This window comes from Tachyglossus aculeatus, chromosome 7, assembly GCF_015852505.1.
Source record: "Tachyglossus aculeatus isolate mTacAcu1 chromosome 7, mTacAcu1.pri, whole genome shotgun sequence".
Taxonomy (NCBI): Eukaryota; Metazoa; Chordata; class Mammalia; order Monotremata; family Tachyglossidae; genus Tachyglossus; species Tachyglossus aculeatus.
The window spans coordinates 44,842,274-44,867,732 of NC_052072.1; the positions used below are offsets into that span (position 1 = coordinate 44,842,274).

General features: G+C 46.1%; 1 protein-coding gene across 1 annotated transcript; it reads right to left on the reverse strand.

Annotated features, from left to right (window-relative positions):
• Positions 1-4,356: 4,356 nt before the first annotated feature.
• ING5 (inhibitor of growth family member 5) lies at positions 4,357-25,031 on the reverse strand. The gene is made up of 8 exons (XM_038748834.1): positions 24,927-25,031; positions 12,935-13,006; positions 11,010-11,176; positions 9,669-9,780; positions 7,393-7,486; positions 6,704-6,839; positions 6,409-6,470; positions 4,357-5,962 (listed from the first exon to the last, which is right to left on the reverse strand). The coding sequence occupies exons 1-8, from the start codon at positions 24,961-24,963 to the stop codon at positions 5,920-5,922; spliced, it is 723 nt and encodes a 240-aa protein (XP_038604762.1). The 5' UTR covers positions 24,964-25,031; the 3' UTR covers positions 4,357-5,919.
• Between the last annotated feature and the right edge of the window lie 428 nt (positions 25,032-25,459).

Sequence of the window (25,459 nt, forward strand, 5' to 3'; positions counted from 1 at the left end):
GGATCACTGATTCCACCCAGTGATGGCACTTTATTCAACCTTGATAGCCTGTGCTCACCAACTTTGAGGCACAGGGTATCTATATGCAGTGCTTGACCTCTCCTTTAGGGAACCATGGTATTTTAGGGAAGCTTTTCTCAAGGCCAAATTCATTCATTCATTCAATTGCATTTATTGAGCACTTACTGGGTGCAGAGCACCTGCACTAAGCGCTTGGAAAGTAGCATATTTTTAGCTACCTTGCTCTTCAGATGAACAGCAATACAATCCATTTGAACATCTATAGTTTTCTGTCCTGCATTTTGCAAAACAATTTTCCTTTCCTGGTATTTTCCTACTGCACGCTCAACTTTTACTACTTTCATTAAAGCAAAGGTAGTATCGGCAATTTGGGTTTTACTTTTGCTACAGCATTTGCCACTTTGCAATTCCCATTTAAAGCTGATCAAAATCTTCGTCTGTGAATATTGGATATATAACTAGAAAATACCAAAACATAATATTAGTTGGGAACTTTTTCCCTATCCTGAGCTATTTAGACTGTGTTTCAATCAATTGAATCAATTCATTCAATTGCATTTATTGAGCACTTACTGGGTGCAGAGCACCTGCACTAAGCGCTTGGAAAGTAGCATATCCTTAGCTACCTTGCTCTTCATTTGAACATCTATAGTTTTCTGTCCTGCATTTTGCAAAACAATTTTCCTTTCCTGGTATTTTCCTAATGCACGCTCAACTTTTACTACCTTCATTAAAGCAAAGGTAGTATCGGCAATTTGGGTTTTACTTTTGCCACAGCATTTGCCACTTTGCAATTCCCATTTAAAGCTGATCAAAATCTTCATCTATGAATAATAGATATATAACTAGAAAATACCAAAACATAATATAAGTTGGGAACTTTTTCCCTATCCTGAGCTATTTAGACTGTGTTTCAATCAATTGAATCAATTCATTCAATTGTATTTATTGAGCACTTACTGGGTGCAGAGCACCTGCACTAAGCGCTTGGAAAGTAGCATATCTTTAGCGACCTTGCTCTTCAGATGAACAGAAATACAGTCCATTTGAACATCTATAGTTTTCTGTCCTGCATTTTGCAAAACGATTTTCCTTTCCTGATATTTTCCTACTGCACGCTCAACTTTTACTACTTTCATTAAAGCAAAGGTAGTATCGGCAATTTGGGTTTTACTTTTGCTACAGCATTTGCCACTTTGCAATTCCCATTTAAAGCTGATCAAAATCTTCATCTGTGAATATTGGATATTTAACTAGAAAATACCAAAACATAATATTAGTTGGGAACTTTTTCCCTATCCTGAGCTATTTAGACTGTGTTTCAATCAATTGAATCAATTCATTCAATTGTATTTATTGAGCGCTTACTGGGTGCAGAGCACCTGCACTAAGCGCTTGGAAAGTAGCATATCCTTGGCGACCTTGCTCTTCAGATGAACAGCAATACAATCCATTTGAACATCCATAGTTTTCTGTCCTGCATTTTGCAAAACGATTTTCCTTTCCTGATATTTTCCTACTGTACGCTCAACTTTTACTACTTTCATTAAAGCAAAGGTAGTACTGGCAATTTGGGTTTTACTTTTGCTACAGCATTTGCCACTTTGCAATTCCCATTTAAAGCTGATCAAAATCTTCATCTGTGAATAATGGATATATAACTAGAAAATACCAAAACATAATATTAGTTGGGAACTTTTTCCCTATCCTGAGCTATTTAGACTGTGTTTCAATCAATTGAATCAATTCATTCAATTGTATTTATTGAGCACTTACTGGGTGCAGAGCACCTGCACTAAGCGCTTGGAAAGTAGCATATCCTTAGCGACCTCGCTCTTCAGATGAACAGCAATACAGTCCATTTGAACATCTATAGTTTTCTGTCCTGCATTTTGCAAAACGATTTTCCTTTCCTGATATTTTCCTACTGCACGCTCAACTTTTACTACTTTCATTAAAGCAAAGGTAGTATCGGCAATTTGGGTTTTACTTTTGCTACAGTATTTGCCACTTTGCAATTCCCATTTAAAGCTGATCAAAATCTTCATCTGTGAATATTGGATATTTAACTAGAAAATACAAAAACATAATATTAGTTGGGAACTTCTTCCCTATCCTGAGCTATTTAGACTGTGTTTCAATCCCTCCTCAGAGCTCTAACCAAATAGAGCACCTAGAGATAGAGAGGTAAGACAAAGTTCTGTGCCGGAGGTATATGCACCCATTCCATCAACTGCTAATGGTAAAGAGTTTATTACCTCTTCGCACAGCTTTGAAACTTTACCCCAGTTCCCTGAAACGATGTGCTCTCAAACTTGTTTGTTCCCAAAAATACTTTTATTTATAACAATATATCCATAATCTATAACATGATCCAAAAATACAGATATACATCTTTACATTATTTTTAATAAAAAGATTTACATTATTCTCTTCCGTTTACAAAGGGAACAAATATTGAATTCCTTTGAAAATAAAACGTTACATTCATGTTAAAGCTGCATCACCTCCTCTCGGGATGAAATGAAGTAAAGCTGAACACCACTAAATGCACACGAGTGTGAAAAATCTTGTCTGTAATCTCTGGTGAAGCAGAACGTTTCTCTTTTAGATTTTCCCATAATTCTTCTAACCTTCTCAGCAAAGGTAATGAATATTCAACACTGTACATTATAACTTGGGGAGAATTATATCTTTTGATACCCAGAATCAAGCTTGATTCTTCACTTTGTTTAAAAAAAAAAAAAAGAGTTCACCCCTATAACCCTGAAATGAAGCACAGATACTGTTAAATCTGTGACAAGTGTGGGAAAGCGTCTTACTCTTTGGACAGCTTATTGCTCCGTGAAACCCCCTCTGCTATAATTCCAATGACTTGATGCATTTGAGAGGTTACAGCAGAAAACAGATCAATCAATCAATCGTATTTATTGATCAGTAGATCAGTGTGGTCCCTATACTAGAAATCCCTTTTTCTTTTATATACAGTGCTGTCCCTTGGGCTTTTGCTTCTCTAGGCAATGTGGAAGACATCCCCCATGTCCCCTCAATAGCCACTTAAAAACAGTTGCTAAGGATCTGTCTGATATATGCAACTGCATGTGTATCCCAGCGCTTAGAACAGTGCTGTGCACATAGTAAGCGCTTAACAAATGCCATTATTATTATTATTATTATCATTATTATTATTATCTAACTGTATATTCGGCCACCTCACATTATTGGGGCTATTGCTGTGATCTGGCTTTGGGTTGCATCTGTGCTGTAGCCAGCGACCCTCTGAAGACACTCTGAGATTTAGGGGAACTCCACTGGACAAATTATTGAAAAAGCATATGTTTCTCCCAGAGAAAAGTGGTTGACAGGTAATGTAGCATTAACAGAGAAAGCAAAGTAGAACCCGAAACTCGATTCTCCTTCTGAACAGAGCAAATTTCTTACTCGAAATGAAACATAATGAATGTGTAGGTTACATCACACTGGGCTCAGGGGTTTCCCCAGATGACAGTTCGGTTCCAGCTCAGGCCCAAGGAATGTGGGGGCAGATCACGGTCGGGTTGGGAGGTTCAGATCGGCCCTAGGTTATCCCTTAGTCGGAAGGACCCCATGAGATTGGGACTGGTCCCACTGACCGGTCCAGGGTTCGGTTTCGTTCTTGAGTGGGCCAAATGACCCGTTTCCGTCCCGAAGCCCTCCAGAGGGGATTCCAAACCCTAAATTAATCCCCAAATCAACTCTGCCTCTGCACGTCCTTTGGACTAGGGATGACCCAAGTACAGGCCCCTCTAGGTTGAGGAAAAAATAAAAAATAAACACAGGGCCCACTCTGGCCCAGGTCTGCAAGCCTGAGACTGGGGATGCTGAGGTCGGAGGAAAACGGCCCATCGCCCCACTGTGTTCTCTTCTGGATTGGATTACTATATGAATAGGCTTAATCTCTACACGAAAGTTAACTGTACTTTTCTAATAGCACATCAGGCTGAGAGACACCAAAATCACTCACTCTCTTTCCAAAAAATGCTTGGGGAGATTTTTCTATTCCGCTCTAAATTCTCCCTCTTTATTACATCGTTATGTGCATGTTGGTTGTGGTACTTTGTTATTTTTAAATGGCAAAATGGAGTCCTGTAAACACTGACACTTCAGAACATCACTGCATGGGATGTGTTACAACGGCAATCAGCATGATGTCACACTTTAAATAAAGCTGAAGAAACAGGAGTCAATCACCTTTCTTGCAAGTCTAACGTGACAGCAAAATAATTTAGATGATATAATCAAAACTTAATCAGTCACCAAAAACCTACAGTAATTGAGCATGAGTTTTCCCATGACCGCACTATCGTCTGTTCAGAGACCAGAGACAAACAATAAGTCAGATAACAGAGAACCGCGGGAAAATGTTAAAGAATCTGCCGTTACCGCATAAACTAATTGGGAATAGATCCAACTATGACACACTCTTCCCACATGGTTCTTGTCTTACAGAAAGGACAACTTTGACATCAACTTTTTTTTCACGTTTTCATTTTTCTAGACTGCAGAACTCCTCAGCACTCTTCTTTCATTGCTTTAACCTCATGATAGAGGACGTGCAATGCCGAGAGCACCGTCAAACCTCAACCTTATCTAGGAATCGGACAGGCATTTCACAGGATTAAAAATAAGCGATTCGGCTCCCAAATATGAATGATTTAAAATCTTTCCCAATCGATTTGCTTTAAATTAGTTTGTGATGAATTCTAATTAAGTAAAAAGTATACTTCGGTATAACTCAAGTCAAACAGCTTCAGAGCTGCTGCAGCATTACAAGAATTTCACACATCATATCACATTATTATATTCCCTAGGATTCAACTTGTTTTCTTGTTGATCTAGCAATGTGCAACATAAATCAGATATATAATCAGGCCTTAGTAGACTGGACTTTCACTTCATAGACACATCAGACCCCACTATCTTCATGCTCAAACACTAAACTTGTCTTCACAGTAAAAACTTCAGGAAATTCCAGAGAAACGGGCCATTAGTAAATCAGCTAGGACAACGCCGTCCCGCATTTCTGTTGACTTGCCCTTGGCTAATGAAGACCCACCTTTCTCCAGAATGGGTAAATCCAACCCTATTTAGAGGGAAGGAGTGAAAATTCCAACAAAAAGGGCGGGGTGCACGATAAAGCAGAAATTACTTCCTAAGGGTAAGAAATCTAAGACCCTCAACAGGCATATAAGAGTAGTCGTTACCAAAAGTACACAGTCACTGGCTTCAGAGTCAGAGATGACAGTTTAAAAAGAATCCTTTGCTGGCGAACACTAGGCCCCCAGAGTTCCTGTACACCACATGCATCTCACTCACAAAGGGGAAAATGTGCTTACAGTGGTAGATAAAAAGTGTTGGAATCCCCTGGTGCGATATGAAATATTTCTAGAAAACTACAAAGATATTACGCAAAGTACACTTTCCAAGAAATGGCAGTACACCAGGTTAAAAAGGTGCCCATCCACTTAATTTCCATGCACTCCTCTCTGGCGGTCCCACATCTCCTAGCATACTAGCAAATATCCCATCTGACTACAGCTGGGGTCACTTAGTGTTACCACCACGTTCAGTGCTAGACTGAGATCCATATAAAACAGAACTGAAAATAAAATCACTACAGCAATTTTCCCTACAACCTTCTCTCCTTACTCTCTTTCTCTCTCCTCCCTCCCTTCCCCAGCTCCCTCCGCTTCACTACCTCTTCAAGACGGCTTCTTTTGAAATACCGGGAATTACAACTGGCCAAAGGGTCATTAAATATAAATCCAACACAAGAAGGTAGTTTGGAAAATAAAGGTAAAATATTGCAATATGAAAGAAGGAATATATTAAATTATTCTTCATTTCAGTGTTTCTTCTTTACTTCTTCTTTCTCTTTTCCTGGACACAGCGGGGACAAAACCTGTTACAAAGAAGGGCAAAATGTATTAGTCTAGTTATTGCAACCATTATACCTGTGACCGGACCTCAATATTTTCCTTCAGAAAACTTGTGAAAATAATTGCTTCCATTGCCACGTTCCCACGATACCATCCCTACAGCAAGAATCAGATGAAGACAATTTTTCACCAAGAAATGAAATACTTCTACCTAGGGTAGCTATACAGTTCCACTATCCCCAGCTCCGCTACTTGTCTGCTGAGTGACCTTGGGCAAGTCATTTAACGTCTCTGTGCCTCAGTTACCTCATCTGTAAAATGGGGATTAAGACTGTAAGTCCCACGTGGGACAGGGACTGTGTCCGAACTGATCGGCTTGTATTACCCCGAGCTTAGAACAGTGCCTGGCACATGGTAAGCACTTTAACAAATACCATTTTTTAAAAATAGCCACATTCTCAACACTTACCATTTCCCTTTTGGTTTTGTGGTAAGGTCCACACAGGCAAAGTGAAACCACTCAATTGGACACTGCAAGTCAAGAAAAAGAAAAAGGATAATTAGCATTTGACATTCCTAGAAAGAGGAACCAAATATCTTTGTTGTCAAGTTTCAGTGCATGGTTTTTCCCTACCATGACAAAGGCACCTAATTCAGACTTAGCCAGGATAAAAAGAAGTACAGTGCTCTGTGCACAGTAAGCGCTCAATAAATACGAATGAATGAAAAATACCAATTTTTAACCACTTCTCCAAAGGACTTACATCTGGATTGTCACAACCAATCATTTCTCCATAAGACACCTGATGGCACAGGCAGTATGTTGGCTCATTGGGATCTACTGGCATGTCCAAAACATCAGAGGGGTGTACAGATAGGATGGTATCAGCGAACTCAGATCTACGAGAGAGAAAAAGTAAGTGGGTCTAGTGTAAAGCACAATGACCCGGGTGTCAAGAGATTAGCGTTTCATCCCCAGCTCCAAGTTGAATGACCTTTGACAAATTAACTCCCTACATCTCAGCTTTTCCCATAGGTTCCCATCCCTCCGTGATTTGAATAGTGAGATTTTTTTTTCTTTTATATACTAAAAAAATAGTTTGTGCAACTTGAAATTATGCACATCAGAAGTGCAATGTATTGCAACAATTTCTCTTAGTTATTAGGCTTCCAAAAACTTGCTTTCCTGATTTGTAAGACTCTGTCATTCTGACTGAAAAAATAGCTTCATAAATTATTTAATTTCTGGCCTAAAATCCTTTCCTCATGGACGGGCCAAACCAGACGTAACAAAGCAAACACGCTGAACAAGCAAATGACTGAAGGAAACCTGTGCCCCCTGAAAGGAATATCATCGTTTATGCAGCTTGAGAAAATATCTTTAAAGTATTAAAAACTTGTCAATTAAACCACCATAGTTACTAAATAAGGAGTGGAGAGAATGCAGTCTTACCCCCCTTTAAGCTTTTTTTTCTTCGGTGTGTCTTCCTCTGATGTTCTTCTTCCTCGACCTCGGGAGCCTCTCTTCTCCTTTTGACCTCGACCCTCTGAGAACAAAATTGGTCCAGACTGGTGTTTTGTGTGTTGTTTTTTTTAAATGGTGTTTGTTAAGCGCTCACTCTGTGCCAGGAAGTGAACTAAGCTCAGGGGTAAATGTAAATTAATCATTCACTCACTCATTCAACTGTATTTATTGAGCGCTTACTGAGTGCAGAGCACTGCACTAAGCACTTGGAAAGTACAATTCAGCAATAGAGACAATCCCCTGCCCATGGTGGACTTACAGTCTAGAAGGGAGGTGGCAGACATCAAAACAAATATACAGGCATCAATACAAATAAATAGAATTATAGATAAGTACATATATACACAAGAGCTGGGGGCAGAGAGAGGGCATAGAGCAAAGGGAGCAAATAAGGCGATGTGGATGGGAAGGGGAGCTGAGGAAAAGGGGGGCTTAGTCTGGGAAGGCCTTTAGACACAGTCCATGTCCCTTGTGGGTCTCACAGTATTAATCTCCATTTTACAGATGGGCACAGAGAGTAAAGTCACTTGCCCAAAGTCACACAGCAGACACGTGGCAGAGCCCAGATTAGAACCCAGGTCCTCTGACTCCCAGGACCGTGCCTTTCCATTAGGCCACACTGCTTCTCATTATTTAGAGTTATTTACTCATTAAACCCCAGGGGATGATCTCCCGTTTCTCTTGGAAATTCGGTTTAGTCAATTCTGGGTTCTAATTGAAACTCTCTCATTAATTTGCAGCTTCACCTTATTCCAGAAAGTCATTCCACCTCTCCGGACCTCAATCTCCCCATTTGTAAAATGGGGAAAATAAAACCCGCTCCCTCAGGATTACCCTCGGAGATGCTATGCACATTTAAAAAAGCATTTTACTGGAAGTTCTCCTATATCTCGGGGTTGTGTTCTTGAAGAGACTCACGTTATGGGAAAAATTGTCTTAGAGTAGCCATGGACTCGCTTGGACTCAATGGGCTATGGAATAAATGGTTTGAAGATACCACCATATCTGGCATTTTTTGATACAGATTCCTACGTCTAAGTATTTTGTTAGCAGAATGCTTAACACCCTTGCCACTCATTGCCCCTATACTGGATTAAATAGTATAATGTTGCAAAAACACAAAGTACTAGATGACCCAATACATTAATATTGAAGTAGACACTGAGCGGTAAGGCAGCCTCAGCGTGGCTCAGTGGAAAGAGCCCGGGCTTTGGAGTCAGAGGTCACGGATTCAAATCCCAACTCCGCCAATTGTCAGCTGTGTGACTTTGGGCAAGTCACTTAACTTCTTTGTGCCTCAGTTCCCTCATCTGTAAAATGGGGGTTAAGACTTTGAGCCCCCTGTGGGGCTCAACCTGATCACCTTGGATCCTCCCTAGTGCTTAGAACAGTGCTTTGCACATAGTAAGAGCTTAATAAATGCCATTATTATTATTATTATCATCTCATCTGATGCCTTGGGCCTGCAAACAATCATTTCCTTGTGGCAACCTGTTGACCGTATAATTCCAAAGCAGACTCATGCTGTGGGAAAACGTTCCCTAATCCTTCCTCTGTGTTGCATCTGAATAGTGTAGTGAAAATACGCGCTCTAGCCAAACTGGTTTATTTAACTACAAGGTATATTCAGCTTGAACCCATACATTACAATCCCGTCCCTCTGGAAATAAAGGTCTCACTTCTTGCAGATGCTTTCTTTCAGCTAAGTAGCAAAAATCTTGGGAAAGCAATGTTGTCGTTCAAAAAAGGTAAAGACAAGTTCCTCACTTCAAAAGTTCTTTCCCGTGTCAAAACGCCTCACATACTATATGACCTAAGGAGGTACCTTCCTTTGGAAATAAATGAGTACAGCAATGAAACATCCCAATACTCTCTAAAAAAGCAGCCTGGCCAAGTAGAATGAGCAAGAGCCTGGGATTCAGAGGACCGGGGTTCTAATCCCACCACTGCCAACTGCTTGCTGTGTGACCTTGGACAAGTCACTTACCTTTCTCCATGTTTCAGTTCTCCTCTTAGACTGCCCCACACGGGGCACGGACTGTATCCAAGCGATAACCAACAATTAGCTTGTCTACACCCAAGAGCTTAGTACAGTGCTTGACACCTAGTAAGCGCTTAACAAATATTAATAAAATAAATTTTTAAAATAGGGCAAAGCTTTCCCACTCCAAAAGAGACACTCAGCATTTAATTTACGGGCATACTTTTTAACCCTCGTCCTCCAGGATTTTCGAAATCGCTGCCATCCATCTTATCTTTCAGATCCGCTTCAAAGCGTGCCAGGTCTGCGTCGAGCCGCCGAATGTGTTTATCCACCTGTACACAAGGACGCTGAGAGTTTATTAAGGAATGAAAGAACTGACTACTTTTCCGGGGGTTTGCATGCACGAAGGACCAAAAATGGGGCACTTTAAAAGTACTCAACTCAACTCTCCAATTTACACTGTAGTGAAAAAGAAAACTGAAGAGACAATTGTTCCTCACAGGGTGTTCTGGAACTCTCTAGAGAAGCCTCGGGTTCAGATGATGTTACCAAGTGGGAAAAGACGGAGGATTAGGTAGAGGGACTGTCCGAGACTTTCTAAAGGGAAAGAAGCAGGTGACTGGAGGAAAGAGGGGAAACCAGGACATACTATGAGGATCCAATAAAAATGGGAAGGAATGTCCCAAAATTCAATCAGGAGGCAAGGTGGGATCTTGGAAGAAATAAAATAAAGGACTTAGTGAGCTAGATCCTACTAATAAAACACTATAACTTTGACTTTTATAGTTTCTAATGTGATTTCACTCTAGCCACGGTACTGGGAGGATATCACAGAAGATGACGTTCTGAAACTCAACAATACAAAACTATTGGCTCTAAAATGATATGAATGACAACTAATACAGAGATCCTAGCCCAGAGAAATAATTAAATCCAGCAACCGTTCAGCGATTAAAAATAAGTTTTATACTGTAGACAATACGCTGCCACTGAGAAATATTGGAACTTTTAGATCTCAAAAGATCAACTTCACCTCTCCAGGCCTGCTTTTCTAAACTATATGTTTTTTATTTGATCAAGAATTAAACTCTTGTAATTGAGTGCTCTAGCAACAAATGGAATGAACGGTGTTTTATTTTTCGTGTTTGACTTTTAGTCTTCTCGTTCGGAAATGACAAGTGATTGTCAGAGCAGTCCCCGTTGTAAAATAGAGAGAAGGGAAAAGTGCATCCGACTCTGAGGAAATCGTATTATGTTGCTTGGTGTAAGGGTATTTTGAAACTAACCCTACTACTACTCTTCTACCATGGATGAGTGGCAGGGAGAGGTTAAATTCTATGGACGACTGGGAAATCAAGGAGAGAGAACACACCCCAGATGAGAGTGCGAGTGAAACTTGTTGGATAGGAATAATCAAAAATAGGAATAATAATAAAGTCCACAGACAACTTGCTCAGAGACCTTTCCAATTACCAAACAGCTTTCTACCTCCACTTTTTGACAAGCAGAGGGGCATAAGAAATGTCCCTCCCCAATGTCAAATGAGGAAGGTCGGCCTCACCATTTCATAGGTCTGCATAGCCAGCTGCACTTTATCATCACTGTACTCTTTGCATTTGCTGTACGCATTCTGGATCTTTTGGAGGTGCTCCACTCGCTGCTCTGGCGAGAGGTTCTTCACAGTTGAAATATATTCTGCTGCAAGAAGATCAATTTCTGCTTTCTTATCTGACAAGCAAAGAAAGGCGGTTCAGCATTTTGGTGTCTGATGCCACCAATTATTTTAACAAGTCCTAAAACAGACAGAACCAAATCCACTACAATGTAGAGATAGCTAGTAAATAAAAACATTTCCTCAGTTTCCTTCTGGCTGAGAACATTCTGACTTCTGCCCTTTTATCCCCCCATCTATTTTCCTAACATTTGAAAACAGTCACTCTTTTCTGATGGATCTATTGAGTGTTTTTTGGATCCTGCTACATTTTCACACCTTCAAAACAGGGATCAAATTCACAGGGAATTTTCATTCTATCTTCAGTGTTCCCTTTTCTGATTTGCTTCCCATCAAAGGACCGGGCAAAAATACCTGCAAAGAGAGCCAATGCCATTTCTTCACAGTCTCTTAAACCTCAGTGGAGCACTTGTTGGGAGAAACCTCACCGCTTGCAGGAATGGAGGGTGAGAAGTCCACAAACCCCCAGCCTGGAGTCCCCTGACATCGGGGTCCTGGGATCCTACGGAGCTGCCTGAAATGTAAAACCCCACGTACACACCCCGCCCCAATCTCCTCTTCACGGTCCTGCTGTCTCTGGGGAGAAGGTTGTGATAGTTTTTTTCTCTCATTGGAACAGTTTGCCAGAAGTGGGGAGGTGCCTGAGCATTACGGACTCAAATTCTTTTCAGAATTTTTGCAGTTAAAACCACTGTGCTTCCCTCCGTTCTGATTCATTCAGAAGCAGCAAGGCCTAGTGGAAAGAGCAGAGACCTGGGAGACAGAAGACCCGGGTTCTAACCCCGGCTCTGCCACTTACCTGCTGTGTGACCTTGAGCAAGTCACTTAATTTCTCTGTGCCTCAGTTCCTTCATTTACCAAATGCGGATTTAATACCTATTCTCCCCCCTACTTAGAGTGTGGGCCCCATGTGGGATCTTGATCATCTTTTCTCTACCCCAGCGCTTATTATGGTGCTTGGCACATAGTAAGCGCATAACAAAGACCACTATTATTATTATTTTGATTGCCCATCTTTCCCTGGGTGTCTGTCATTCCACTCCACCTTTAGAGGGTGATCCCTTGTGAGCTGTGACTGGCAAAAATCCTGTATTTTGCATCCCTCCTAACCTAGCAGTACACCAGCACTGTCCAGGGCAGAGATCAGGGAGTGTGGGCCGGGGCAGGGCTGAGAGGGAAAGGACAGGGAGAAAAGAAATGAGGGAAGAGGGCAGGCTGACATCAAGGCAGGCCGCGGTGCAGTCCCAGCTACGGAGTACTTGGGGCAGCTTGGTGCTAGCAACAGTTACTGCTAGGCAGGCGGGATAAGGGAGATTCTGCCGGGGAATTCACTCACATAGAAACTCCTGACCCACCCTGCATCTTCGCTGCAGGTAACCATGGCTCACGTTGGGCAAATGGCAAGTATATAGGCCCTACCTATAGGCCAGGCCCTACATCTGATTTGTGTTGTCCCTAGTACTAAGTCCAGTGTTTTGCACATCGGAAACACACAGATGATATGGATGGACTGTCCCTGACCAGCTGGTACCAAGACACGGAGCTACTATGAGTCTTCATAGGTACTGCGTAAGCTTAAAATGGAACGCAAACTTTATACCACAATGGGTATCTTTGGTGACACGGGCCCAATCCCAAAAGATGAAAAGCTGGGTCCTCCATGCTTTCTCTCCCTTTCCCCTGGGGAGTTCTCAGTACCATGCCGCTGATGGTGCCTTGTTATCCTGGCTGGTTACTGGAATACCTGAACACACCTTCTGTTCTCTGATCCAGTTCGCGCATCAGCTGGAAATTCCTTTGTAGTTCACATGGAAGGTTCTCAATACCTGCAACACAAAGGCATCGGGACGGCATTCAGATCTCATCTGCAAAAATCCGAGTTCTCTTTCTTGTCAATGAAGTCCCTCGGAATCCACGGGATGCTAGAATACAATATGAATCATTTAGGTGGTGCCCTAATAAAATCCATACCTCCTAAATATGTATCGAGGTCACAGTGGCACAAAAAATCAAGCCCACTCAGGTTCTGGATGGTTCCCAGATTCCCGTTAAGTGTCCTGTTTATGGCAAGTGGTTAAAGTCTCGCTAAACTGAAAGAGGCCAGGCAGCTGCTTCTAAGGGGGCCCTGAAGTACATGAAATTGTACACGCTGAAGGGCCCGAGGGACCCCAACTCACTTGGGATTCAGTGGTGAAAGCCACTAGAGCCACTAGGCCTCAGCCAACAATCTATTCTATTTATTTTATTTTGTTAGTATGTTTGGTTTAGTTCTCTGTCTCCCCCTTTTAGACTGTGAGCCCACTGTTGGGTAGGGACTGTCTCTATATGTTGCCAACTTGGACTTCCCAAGCGCTTAGTACAGTGCTCTGCACACAGTAAGCGCTCAATAAATACGATTGATGATGATGATGATGATAATGAACCAGTGCCAGGCCAGACCCGGAAAGGGGCAGGGAGTGTGAATACCAACTCTGATATATTGTACTTTCCCAAGCGCTTAGTCCAGTGTTCTGCACACACAGTGAGTGCTCAGTAAACAACACTGGTTGGTTGATTGATTGATGGAGCTGGTGTGAGCCAGGCTGGGCCCTGGGTTTCCAGGCTCACCCTCTTGGATGTGGAGGTAAATAGCTTCCAGTTCTTCTTCTCCAATTAAAGGGAATTTTTACATGAGCCAACAATGGGAAGAGTTGGTCAACTGAGTTTTTAACCTAACTTGAAATTCACAACCTCGCTTGAGAAAAAGAAAGGAACCGGATCTATGTCCGTCTCTTGACCCAAGTGAGCCCGCTCAAATTAAACCAGAGGAAAAAGAGGGCAATTTTAAACAAAGGAAGCCAACAGATCCAGTGGCTTTTTGGGACTTTCTCCCTCCTCTTTTATCTCTGTTCCAGCCTCTCTTATCAAAAGACTCTATTTGACAATGACTCACTGTAGAGCAGGGAAGAATTAGGGTAATAGTTGGCTCACTACCGTAACAGGAAGGTCTCAGACAAACAGGGAAAAGTTCAAGGAGAATTCAGAATCAAGGGTAATAGAAAGATTAAGGAAGCCCCATCATCCCTTCGTCAATTAAACCCCAGAACCTCGTGTCCTACTGTAGACTATAAGCTCCCTCTGAGCAGGGATCATGTCTGACAACTCCATTATATGGTGCTTTCCTACACGCTTAGCATAGTGCTCTGCATACAGTACGCACATAATAAATACTTGATTGGCTACAAACCCATCAGTCATCGCTACCACTTCTGTAACTTTCTAATCTTCGGCACGCATATACACATACGATGATGATGATGATGGCAATTGTTAAGTGCTTACTGTGTGCCAAGCACTGTTCTAAGCGCTGGGGTACATACAAGGTAATCAGGTTGTCCCACATGGGGCTCACAGTCATCATCCCCATTTTCCAGGTGAGGTAACAAGCAATTACTTATTCTGAATACTCTACAAACACTGTTAAGTCTGTCTCCCCCATCAGAGTGTTTAGAAACTCATTGTGGACAGGAAATGGGTCACTTTGGTGCTTTCTAAAGGCTTTAATCCAGTGCATTGTTCCAAATGGGTGCTCAGCAAATACTCTCTAGTCAGTTCTTCTACAACTGAGGGGTTGTGTTCCTAAAGAACCTCACGTTCTCGAAAACTTGTATTCTCAAGCCTTGATTCATTCACTCATTAAATCGTATTTATTGAGCGCTTACTGTGTGCAGAGCACTGTACTAAGCACTTGACTGACACCTAGAACACACGCAAAACCATTTCTTCCACCACATCACGTTGTCTCCAGAAGTTTGTTGCAGGGAGAATATTGCCTAATTCCTTAACAGGGGTCTATCCAAAATGTGTAATGAAAATACACACTTAAAAGAACTGATTGTACCTGGCTGGCACTAGTCCTTAAATGGTTCTACACCTCCTGGCAGTCAGTCTTTGCTACCTCTGTAGAGTTGCTGGATCTCAAGAGAGATGGGGAAGAGAAAGTGGACAGTGACGCTAGGAACAACTAGAATAATTACTATCAAGTGTTGAGGAACCCCCAGGTTCGTAGTGATCCTTAACACTCAAACTCGATGGGGAGTTATCACAGATGGGTTTAAATTTAATCTGACCGTTGGTGAGATTGGTGGTTAGGGAAGAAGTGGGCTTACCATACGTACTGTCCCCTTGGCCGAAGAACATCCAAAAGGTAGCAAACAAGAGGAGGCGGCGGGCAAGAGAAAGTGAAGCTCCTCGGCCTCCCCCTTTTTAGAAACACTCAACATTCACACTTTGTATTATTTGCTCATTGTGGGCTCAGGGCTTCCTCCTCTGAGCTGAGCTCCAGGCATTCACATCTTGTTGCCCCTGATTGAGGCCTTAAAGAGTCTACCCACCAGACTTCAAACCCTTTATTGAGCTCTCTCTCTCAGGATGAATCTGGAGGGTAGAGCAAAACTTCAAACCCTTTATTGAGCTCTCTCTCTCAGGAGGAATCTGGAGGGTGGAGCAAACATGAGGTCTGAATTGAGGATTTTGTTCTACAAACTAGTTATATTTAATGATTCAAATATTCAGTGTGATACGACATATAAATTAGTTGTTTTTATGATGCCAAAAAGAAGCACCGGGGACTTAAGTTTTACTCACTGCACGCAGATCCAAGAGAAGCCATGAAATAATAATGAATAATAATTATGGTATTTGTTAAGCATTTACTATGTGCCAGGCACCTGTACCAAGCGCTGGGGTGGGTACCAGCAAATCAGGTGGGACGCAGTCCCTGTCCCACGTGGGGCTCACGGTCTCAATCCCCATTCTACAGACGAGGTAACTGAGGCACAGGGAAGTGAAATGTTTTGACCAAGGCCACATGGCATATAAATGGTGGAGCCGGGATTAGAAGCCTCTATTATTTACTTATTTTACTTGTACCTATGTATTCTATTTTATTTTGTTAGTATGTTTGTTTTTGTTCTCTGTCTCCCCCTTCTAGACTGTGAGCCCACTGTTGGGTAGGGACTGTTTCTATATGTTGCCAGCTTGTACTTCCCAAGCGCTTAGTACAGTGCTCTGCACACAGTAAGCGCTCAATAAATACGATTGATTGATTGATTGACCTTCGGGCTCACAAGTCTTTGTTCTATCCACTGCGCCATGCTACTTCCCATGAAAGATGGGCTCCACATCACCACCCGACCTATTTTGAGCATGTCTTCCAGGTACTGCCAGCGAAAGTGTATATGCACACCCCGCGCTTACAACAGTGCTTGACACATAGTAAGCGCTTAAATACCATTATTATTATTATTATTATTATTGTTATTATTATTATTATGTACCTAAACAATGGCTCTAGACAGATAATTTCCAAAGCTAATCTCACTAACCCCAACTTCTCCCCTCACTGGTTATCTCACACTTCCTCTTGTCTGAAAAACAGCTCCATTATGACTGTCCCACTAACACCTCGAACTCAGTATTTCAATGACTGAACTCATCTTCCCTCCTAAATCCTCTCCTCCAAACTTTCCCTCACCATTAGAGAGGCAGCGTGGCTCAGTGGAAAGAGCACGGGCTTTGGAGTCAGAGGTCACGGGTTCGAATCCCAGCTCCGCCAATTGTCAGCTGTGTGACTTTGGGCAAGTCACTTGGCTTCTCTGAGCCTCAGTTACCTCATCTGGAAAATGGGGATTAAGACTGTGAGCCCCCCGTGGGACAACCCAGTGGAAAGAGCACGGGCTTTGGAGTCAGAGGTCACGGGTTCGAATCCCAGCTCCGCCAATTGTCAGCTGTGGGACTTTGGGTAAGTCACTTGGCTTCTCTGGGCCTCAGTTACCTCATCTGTAAAATGGGGATTAAGACTGTGAGCCCCCCCTGGGACAACCTGATCACCTTGTAACCCCCCCAACGCATAGAACAGAGCTTTGCACATAGTAAGCTCTTAATAAATGTCATTATTATTATTATTGTTATTATTAATAACATTCCATCCTTCCCATTTCTGAAGTCCATGATTTTTCCGGTCGGTTGCTATATCCTGTTGGTTCTTCCTCTACAACACTTTCCAGGTCTGCCCCATCCTGTCCTCTTACAGGGGTACCACTCTGATCTGGGTGCTCTCGGCCAAATTTGACTACTGTATCGGCCTTTTCACGGGTCTCCCTGCCTCTCCGGTCAGTACTTCACTCTTACTTCTTGGATCATCTTTCTAAAACACTTTCTGGACACGGCTTTCCACTTCTTTAAACTTCCAGTGTTTACCCATTCATCTCAAACAAGCACATTTGAAGCGGAGTGCTTTAAAGCACTCCATCAGCACTCCCCCTTTAAACTACCCTCTTTCTCCAACTACACTTCAGCACACACTCTCCTTGCCCTCTCACTGTGTCTCATTTGAGGGCCCCCAACAACAATAATAATAATAATAATAGCATTTATTAAGCACTTACTATGTTCAAGGCACTGTTCTAAGCGCTGGGGAGGTTACAAGGTGATCAGGTTGTCCCACGGGGGGCTCACAGTCTTAACCCCCATTTTACAGATGAGGTAACTGAGGCCCAGAGAAGTGAAGTGACTTGCCCAAAGTCACACAGCTGACAAGTGGTGGAACCAGGATTTGAACCCATGACCTCTGACTCCAAAGCCCGGGTTCTTTCCACTGAGCCACGCTGTTTCTCCCTAGTACACCCCCCCTTCCTCTTGCCTGAAATGCTTCCCCCCTTCAAATGAGCTCTCCCATCTTCCAAATCTTTCTGAAATCAAACATCCTTCGAGGGGAATTCACTGATTGATTTTTCTTCTTTTCGGGTCACACTCATTCTAGCATCACCTCAACAACTTTTGCACCTTTGCAATCACTACTTCACACTGTACTTCCATTGTTTTCCATGCTGTGAGCAACCCTCCTCTTCTTTGTAATTATTTCTGCCTGTCTCCTTTACTATATACACTCCTTGTGATCAGGGGTGGTATCTTTTTCTATTGTATTCCAAGTGTTTTGTCACATTGTACTTCCATTGTTTTCTCTGCTGTGGGCAACCCTCCTCTTCTTTGTAATTATTTCTGCCCCTCTCCTTTACTATATACACTCCTTTGTGATCAGGGGTGGTATCTTTTTCTATTGTATTCCAAGTGCTTTGTATAAGGCTCTGTACACAGGAGGTACTCTGCTGCCTGGATCATTTTTCTGCAAAACTGTTCAGTCCGTGTTTCCCCACACCTCAAGAACCGCCAGTGGTTGTCCTACACCCTCCAATCAAAAAGAAACTCCTTACCACAGGCTTTAAAGCACTGAATCACCTTGCCCCTCCGACCTTACCTCCCTAATTTCCAAAGGCAACTCAGCCCGCAGAATTCACTCCTCTAATGCCAATTTACTCACTGTACCTCAATCTCATCTATCTCCTATCTGTCTATATATATATGTATATATATAGAGAGAGAGAGACATATATCTGTATATATATATATATATATATACACACTTTGGGCAAGTCACTTAGCTTCTCTGGGCCTAAGTTCCCTCATCTGTAAAATGTCCAGAAAGTGTATATATATATATACATATATATATATATATATATATATATATATATATATATGGTGATAGACAGATGATAGATAGATATATATATCTATCTATCATCTATCTATCACCATCCCCTCACCCACACCTTGCCTCTCGCCTGGAATGCCCTCCCTCTTCACATCCGATATTCGCTCCATCTCCCCACCTTCAAAGCCTTATTAAAGCACAACTCCTCCAAGGGGCCTTCCCTGAATAAACCTTCATTTCCTCTTCTCCTACTCCCCTTTAGGAGTCATCCTTGCACTAGATTTGCACCCTTTATTCACCCAACCTTATGTCCACTTATGTACACGCCTGTAATTTAATTTATTCATTTAAATTAATATCTGTCTTCCTCTCTACACTGTAAACTCGTTGTAGGCAGGGAACACGTCTACCAATTCTGTTATACTGCACTCTCCCAAGTGCTTAGTACAGTACACTGCACTCGGTAAGTGCTCAATAAATAGGATTGATTGTTGCTTGGGCACTATGATTTCACATTTATGCTATGGAAGAGCCACTTGATCCCAGAAACGTTTCTCTGAAGGATACTGTCAGGGCCTTAATTTGGCTCCTAATCAGAATAAACTGAAGCTATGAAGGCTGCCAGGCTACACAGAAAATACTATTGTGGCACAAAAAACTCCATCTCAGTCAGAATTTTTTCCACTCAGACAAAAAAATATATGTAGTGTCCCAGATAAAGCACTATCGATATGATGGAGCAGTCATCGTTAGAGAAGACCGGAAGAAAGACAAGAAAGGAATGAGTGCTGAAGATTACTCTGAAGAAAGCTGAGGAAAAGGCATTGCAGAAAGTAGAAAGTAATGATTGCAGAAAGTAATCATTCCTTCAATCGTATTTATTGGACGGTTACTGTGTGCAGGGCACTGTACAAAGCACTTGGGAATGTACAACAGTCACATTCCCTGCCCACAGCGAGCTTACAGTCTAGAAGGGGGGAGGTACAGATATGTACATAAATGCTGTAGGGCTGAAAAGGAGGGAAGAGCAAAGGGAGCAAGTCAGAGTGATGCAGAAGGGAGTGGGAGATGAGGAAAAGTGGGGCTTAGTCTGGGAAGGCTTCCCTTCCCCACAGCACCTGTATATATGTATATATGTTTGTACATATTTATTACTCTATTTATTTATTTATTTTATTTGTACATATCTATTCTATTTATTTTATTTTGTTAGTATGTTTGGTTTTGTTCTCTGTCTCCCCCTTTTAGACTGTGAGCCCACTGTTGGGTAGGGACTGTCCCTATATGTTGCCAATTTGTACTTCCCAAGCGCTTAGTACGGTGCTCTGCACATAGCAAGCGCTCAATAAATACGACTGATGATGATGATGATGTGCCGAAGTTGGATTTGAGGAAGGAGGGCATTCCAGGCCACAGGCAGGACGTGGACCAGGGGTGGGCAGCGAGACAGGAGAGACTGAGGCACAGTGAGAAGGTTAGAGGAGCGAAGGGCTGGGTTGTGGAAGGAGAAAAGCGAGGTGAGGTAGGAGGGGGCAAGGGGGTGATGGAGCCAACGGTGAGGAGTTTTCGTTTGACACGGAGGTGGATGGGCAACCGCTGGAGATTTTTGAGGACGGGGGTGACTTGTCCTGAACGTTTTTGTAGAAAAATGATCTGGGCCGCAGAGTGAAGTATGAATAGGAGTTGGGAGAGACAGGAGGCCGAGTGCTTTGCACATAGTAAGCGCTGAACAAATGCCATTATTATTATTATTATTATTATTCAGTAATCCAGGTGGGATAGGATGAGTGATATGGACGGGCCTCCTCCGCCCAGTTTCAGAGCCCAGTGCCCGGGCTCCTCCACCCAGGTGGCCCAAGGCCGCTGACTTGCCAATGGTCCGGTGGCTAGGGAAGCAGCGTGGCTTCGTGGAAAGAGCCCGGGTTTGGGAGTCAGAGGTCGTGGGTTCTAATCCCGGCTCCGCCACTTGCCTGCTGTGTGACTTTGGGCAAGTCACTTCACTTCTCTGCGCCTCAGTTACCTCATCTGTAAAATGGGGATTAAAAACCCCGTGGGACAACCTGATCACCTTGTAACCTCCCCAGCGCTTAGAACAGTGCTTTGCACATAGTAAGTGCTTAACAAATACCATCATTATTATTAGAGCCCAGGCCTAGGAGTCAGCAGGACCTGGGTTCTAATCCCAGCTCTGCCACTTTGCTGTGTGACCTTGGGCAATTCACTTACCTTCTCTGGGCCTCAGCTACCTCCTCTGTAAAATGGGGATTAAGATTGTGAGCCCCATGTGGGGCAGGTCATTGTGGGGAGGGAATGTGTCTGTTTATTATTGTATTGTCCTCTCCCAAGCACCCTCTATATGACTTCCCAAGCGCTTAGTACAGTGCTCTGCACACAGTAAGCGCTCAATAAATACGATTGATGATGATGATGACTGACTGCCTGAGTCCAATCCGATTAGCTTGTGTCTACTTCTACCCCAGCACTTAGTACAGAGCTTGACACATAGTAAGTGATTAACAAATACTATTAAAAAAAACCAACCGTGCTCCTAATCCCCTCCCCATTACCCCAACTCCCACCCTCTGCTGTAGCCCCCTCCTCACCCCACAACACTTGTGCATATATATATATATTTTTATTCTATTTATTTTATTAATGACATGCATGTATCTATAACTCTATTTATATTGATGCTATTGATGCCTACTTGTTTTGTTTTGTTGTCTGCCTCCCCCTTTCTAGACTGTGAGCCCGTTGTTGGGTAGGGACCGTCTCTAGATGTTGCCAACTTGTACTTCCCAAGCACTTAGTACAGTGCTCTGCACACAGTAAGCGCTCAATAAATATGATTGAATGAATGTGAGCCCGTCATTGGATAAGGATTGTCTCTGTTGCTGAATTGTACTTTCCAAGCACTTAGTCCAGTGCTCTGCACAGAGTAAGCGCTCAATAAGTACGACTGAATGAATGAATGAAGCCCCCTGAAAGGCCGCCAGTGGGTGAGCCCAGGCTTTGGAGTCAGAGATCACAGGTTCAAATCCCGGCTCCACCTATTGTCAGCTGTGTGACTTTGGGCAATTCATTTAATCAATCAATCAATCAATCGTATTTATTGAGCGCTTACTGTGTGCAGAGCACTGTACTAAGTGCATGGGAAGTACAAGTTGGCAACATATAGAGACAGTCCCTACCCAACAGTGGGCTCACAGTCTAGAGCGGGGAGACAGAGAACAAAACAAACATATTTACAAAATAAAATAAATAGAATAGATATGTACAAGTAAAATAAGTAGAGTAATATGTACAAACATATATACATATATATAACTTCTCTGTGCCTCAGTTCCCTCATCTGTAAAATGGGGATTAAGACTGCGAGCCCCCGCCCCCCCCTACGCCCCGTGGGACAACCTGATCACCTTGTAACTTCCCCAGGGCTTAGAACAATGCTTTGTACATAGTAAGAGCTTAATAAATGCCATTATTATTATTATTATTAGGTATATACATATATATGTATATCTAAATATATCCATATTTAGATAGATATACCTATATCTATCTAGATATATATCTATCTAGATATAGATATCTAGATATATATGTAGCTATATATAGATATCATCTATATCTATCTAGTTAGATATCTATCTATTTAGATAGATATATCTACACCTAGATTGATTTAGATGATATCTATAAATCTATATATCATCTATAAATCTATATATCATCTATAGCTGTATATAGATGCTATGGCTCAGTGGAAGGAGCCCGGGCTTGGGAGTCAGAGGTCACGGGTTCAAATCCCGGCTCTGCCATTTGTCAGCTGTGTGACTTTGGGCAAGTCACTTACCTGCTCTGTGCCTCAGTTCCCTATCTGTAAAATGGGGATGAAGACTGTGAGCCTCACGTGGGATCACCTGATCACCTTGTAACCTCCCTAGCGCTTAGAACAGTGCTTTGCATGTAGTAAGTGCTTAACAAATGCCATCGTTATTATTATTATTATTATTATTATTATTATTATGAGGGCGGCCGCCAGGGGGCGATCACGAGGACGAGCACGAGGGCAGCCGGCAGGGAGCGAGTACGAGGGCGGCCGCCAGGGGGCAAGCACGAGCCCGGACGCCAGGAGCCGGGGGGGGGGGGGCACGCACGAGGGCAGCCGCCAGGGGGCGAGCGCGAGGACGAGCACGAGGCCGGATGCCAAGGGAAGAGCACGAGGACGAGCGCGAGGTTGGCCGCCAGGGGGCGGGCACGAGGGCGGCCGCTAGGGGACGAGCACGAGGACGGGCGCGAGGGCGGCCGCCAGGGGGCGAGCGCGAGGGCGGCCACTAGGGGACGAGCACGAGGACTGGCGCGAGGGCGGCCGCCAGGGGGCGAGCACGAGGGCGGGCGCGAGGGCGGCCACCAGGGGGCGGGCACGAGGGCGGCCGCTAGGGGACGAGCACAAGAACGGTCGCGAGGGCGGCCGCCAGGGGGCGAGCACGAGGGCGGCCACGAGGACGGCCACCAGGGGGAGGGCACGAGGGCGGGCGCGAGGGCGGCCGCCAGGGGACGAGCACGAGGACGGGCACGAGGGCGGCCACCAGGGGGAGGGCACGAGGGCGGGCGCGAGCGCGACGGCGGCCTCCAGGGGGCGAGCACGAGGACAGGCGCGAAGGCGGCCTCTAGGGGGGCAGGCACGAAGACTGGCACGAGGGCGGCCGCCAGGGGGCGGGAGCAAGGGCGGCCTCCAGGGGGCGAGCACGAGGGCAGCCGCCAGGGGGAGGGCACGAGGGCGACCGCCGGGGGGAGGGCACGAGGGCGGGCGCCAGGGGGAGGGCACGAGGGCGGCCGCCAGGGGGCGGGCACGAGGACAGGCGCGAAGGCGGCCTCTAGGGGGCGGACACGAGGGCGGCCGCCAGGGGGCGAGCGCGAGGACAGGCGCGAAGGCGGCCTTTAGGGGGCGGGCACGAGGGCGACCTCCAGGGGGCGAGCTCGAGGGCGGGCTCGAGGGCGGCCGCCAGGGGACGAGCACGAGGACGGGCACGAGGGCGGCCACCAGGGGGAGGGCACGAGGGCGGGCGCGAGTGCGACGGCGGCCTCCAGGGGACGAGCACGAGGGCGGGCGCGAGCGCGACGGCGGCCTCCAGGGGGCGAGCACGAGGGCAGCCGCCAGGGGGAGGGCACGAGGGCGGGCGCCAGGGGGAAGGCACGAGGACAGGCGCGAAGGCGGCCTCTAGGGGGCGGACACGAGGGCGGCCGCCAGGGGGCGAGCGCGAGGACAGGCGCGAAGGCGGCCTCTAGGGGGCGGGCACGAGGGCGGCCGCCAGGGGGCGAGCGCGAGACGGGCGCGAAGGCGGCCTCTAGGGGGCGGGCACGAGGGCGGCCGCCAGGGGGCGAGCGCGAGACGGGCACGAGGGCGACCTCCAGGGGGCGAGCACGAGGGCGGGCTCGAGGGCGGCCGCCAGGGGACGAGCACGAGGACGGGCACGAGGGCGGCCACCAGGGGGAGGGCACGAGGGCGGGCGCGAGCGCGACGGCGGCCTCCAGGGGACGAGCACGAGGGCGGGCGCGAGCGCGACGGCGGCCTCCAGGGGGCGAGCACGAGGACCGGCGCGAAGGCGGCCTCTAGGGGGCAAGCACGAAGACGGGCACGAGGGCGGCCGCCAGGGGGCGGGAGCAAGGGCGGCCTCCAGGGGACGGGCACGAGGGCGGCCGCCAGGGGGAGGGCACGAGGGCGGGCACGAGGACAGGCGCGAAGGCGGCCTCTAGGGGGCGGACACGAGGGCGGCCGCCAGGGGGCGGGCACGAGGACAGGCGCGAAGGCGGCCTCTAGGGGGCGGGCACGAGGGCGGCCTCTAGGGGGCGGACACGAGGGCGGCCGCCAGGGGGCGAGCGCGAGGGCGGCCGGCGCGGTCCGGTCCGGGCCCGGGCCCCGCCCCCTCCCAGTTTCCATCCGGTGACGCAGCCGTAATTGGCGCCGTTGTGGGCTGGGCGGGCGGCCGGCCGGCCGGCCGGCCTTGCCCTCGGCCGCTCCCGGACCACGCTTCCCCCGCCCGCCTTCGTCCGCCGCCCCGGACCCGCCCGCCAGCCGGCCGGCCCGCCCCCGCCTCCTCAGCGGGGCTGCCACTGTAGGGGAGGGGGGGTGGGGGGCGCTGCCCGGTAACGGGACTCTCCCTCCCCCGCGGCCGGGCCCGAAGCCAGGGACGGACGGTGACACTTACTGTCCAGGTAGTGCTCTAAGTACATGGCGGTCGCCATCTTCCTCCTGTGGCCGCGGTGTCTGTGTGTGTGTGTTCTGTGTGAGTGTGTGTGCGCGCGCGAGCGGGGGGATGGGGGATGGGCGGGGGGGGGGAGGGGAAGAGGGTGTCCGCTTCTCGCTCGGCTCAGCCGCGCAGGGGCCGCCGCCAAAGCCGCCGCCGTGCCGTTCACTATTCATGAGCGGCGCCTTCTGATTGGACGCCGCGCACTCCCTATTCATGAGCAGCGCCTTCTGATTGGACGCCGGGCTCTTCCAGGGCGCCGATGGGGGCGCTCTCCTCCTCCCCGCCCTCGCGATAGGAGGGGCGGGGGGCGGGGGGTTCTGCTACTCATTTGGGGCCGCTGTCTCGTTCACTATTCATAAGCAGCGCCTTCTGATTGGACGCTGCGCACTCACTGTTCATGAGCAGCGCCCTCTGATTGGACGCCTCGCTCCAGGGAAACGACGGGGGCTCTCGTTCACTATTCATGAGCAGCGCCTTCTGATTGGACGCCG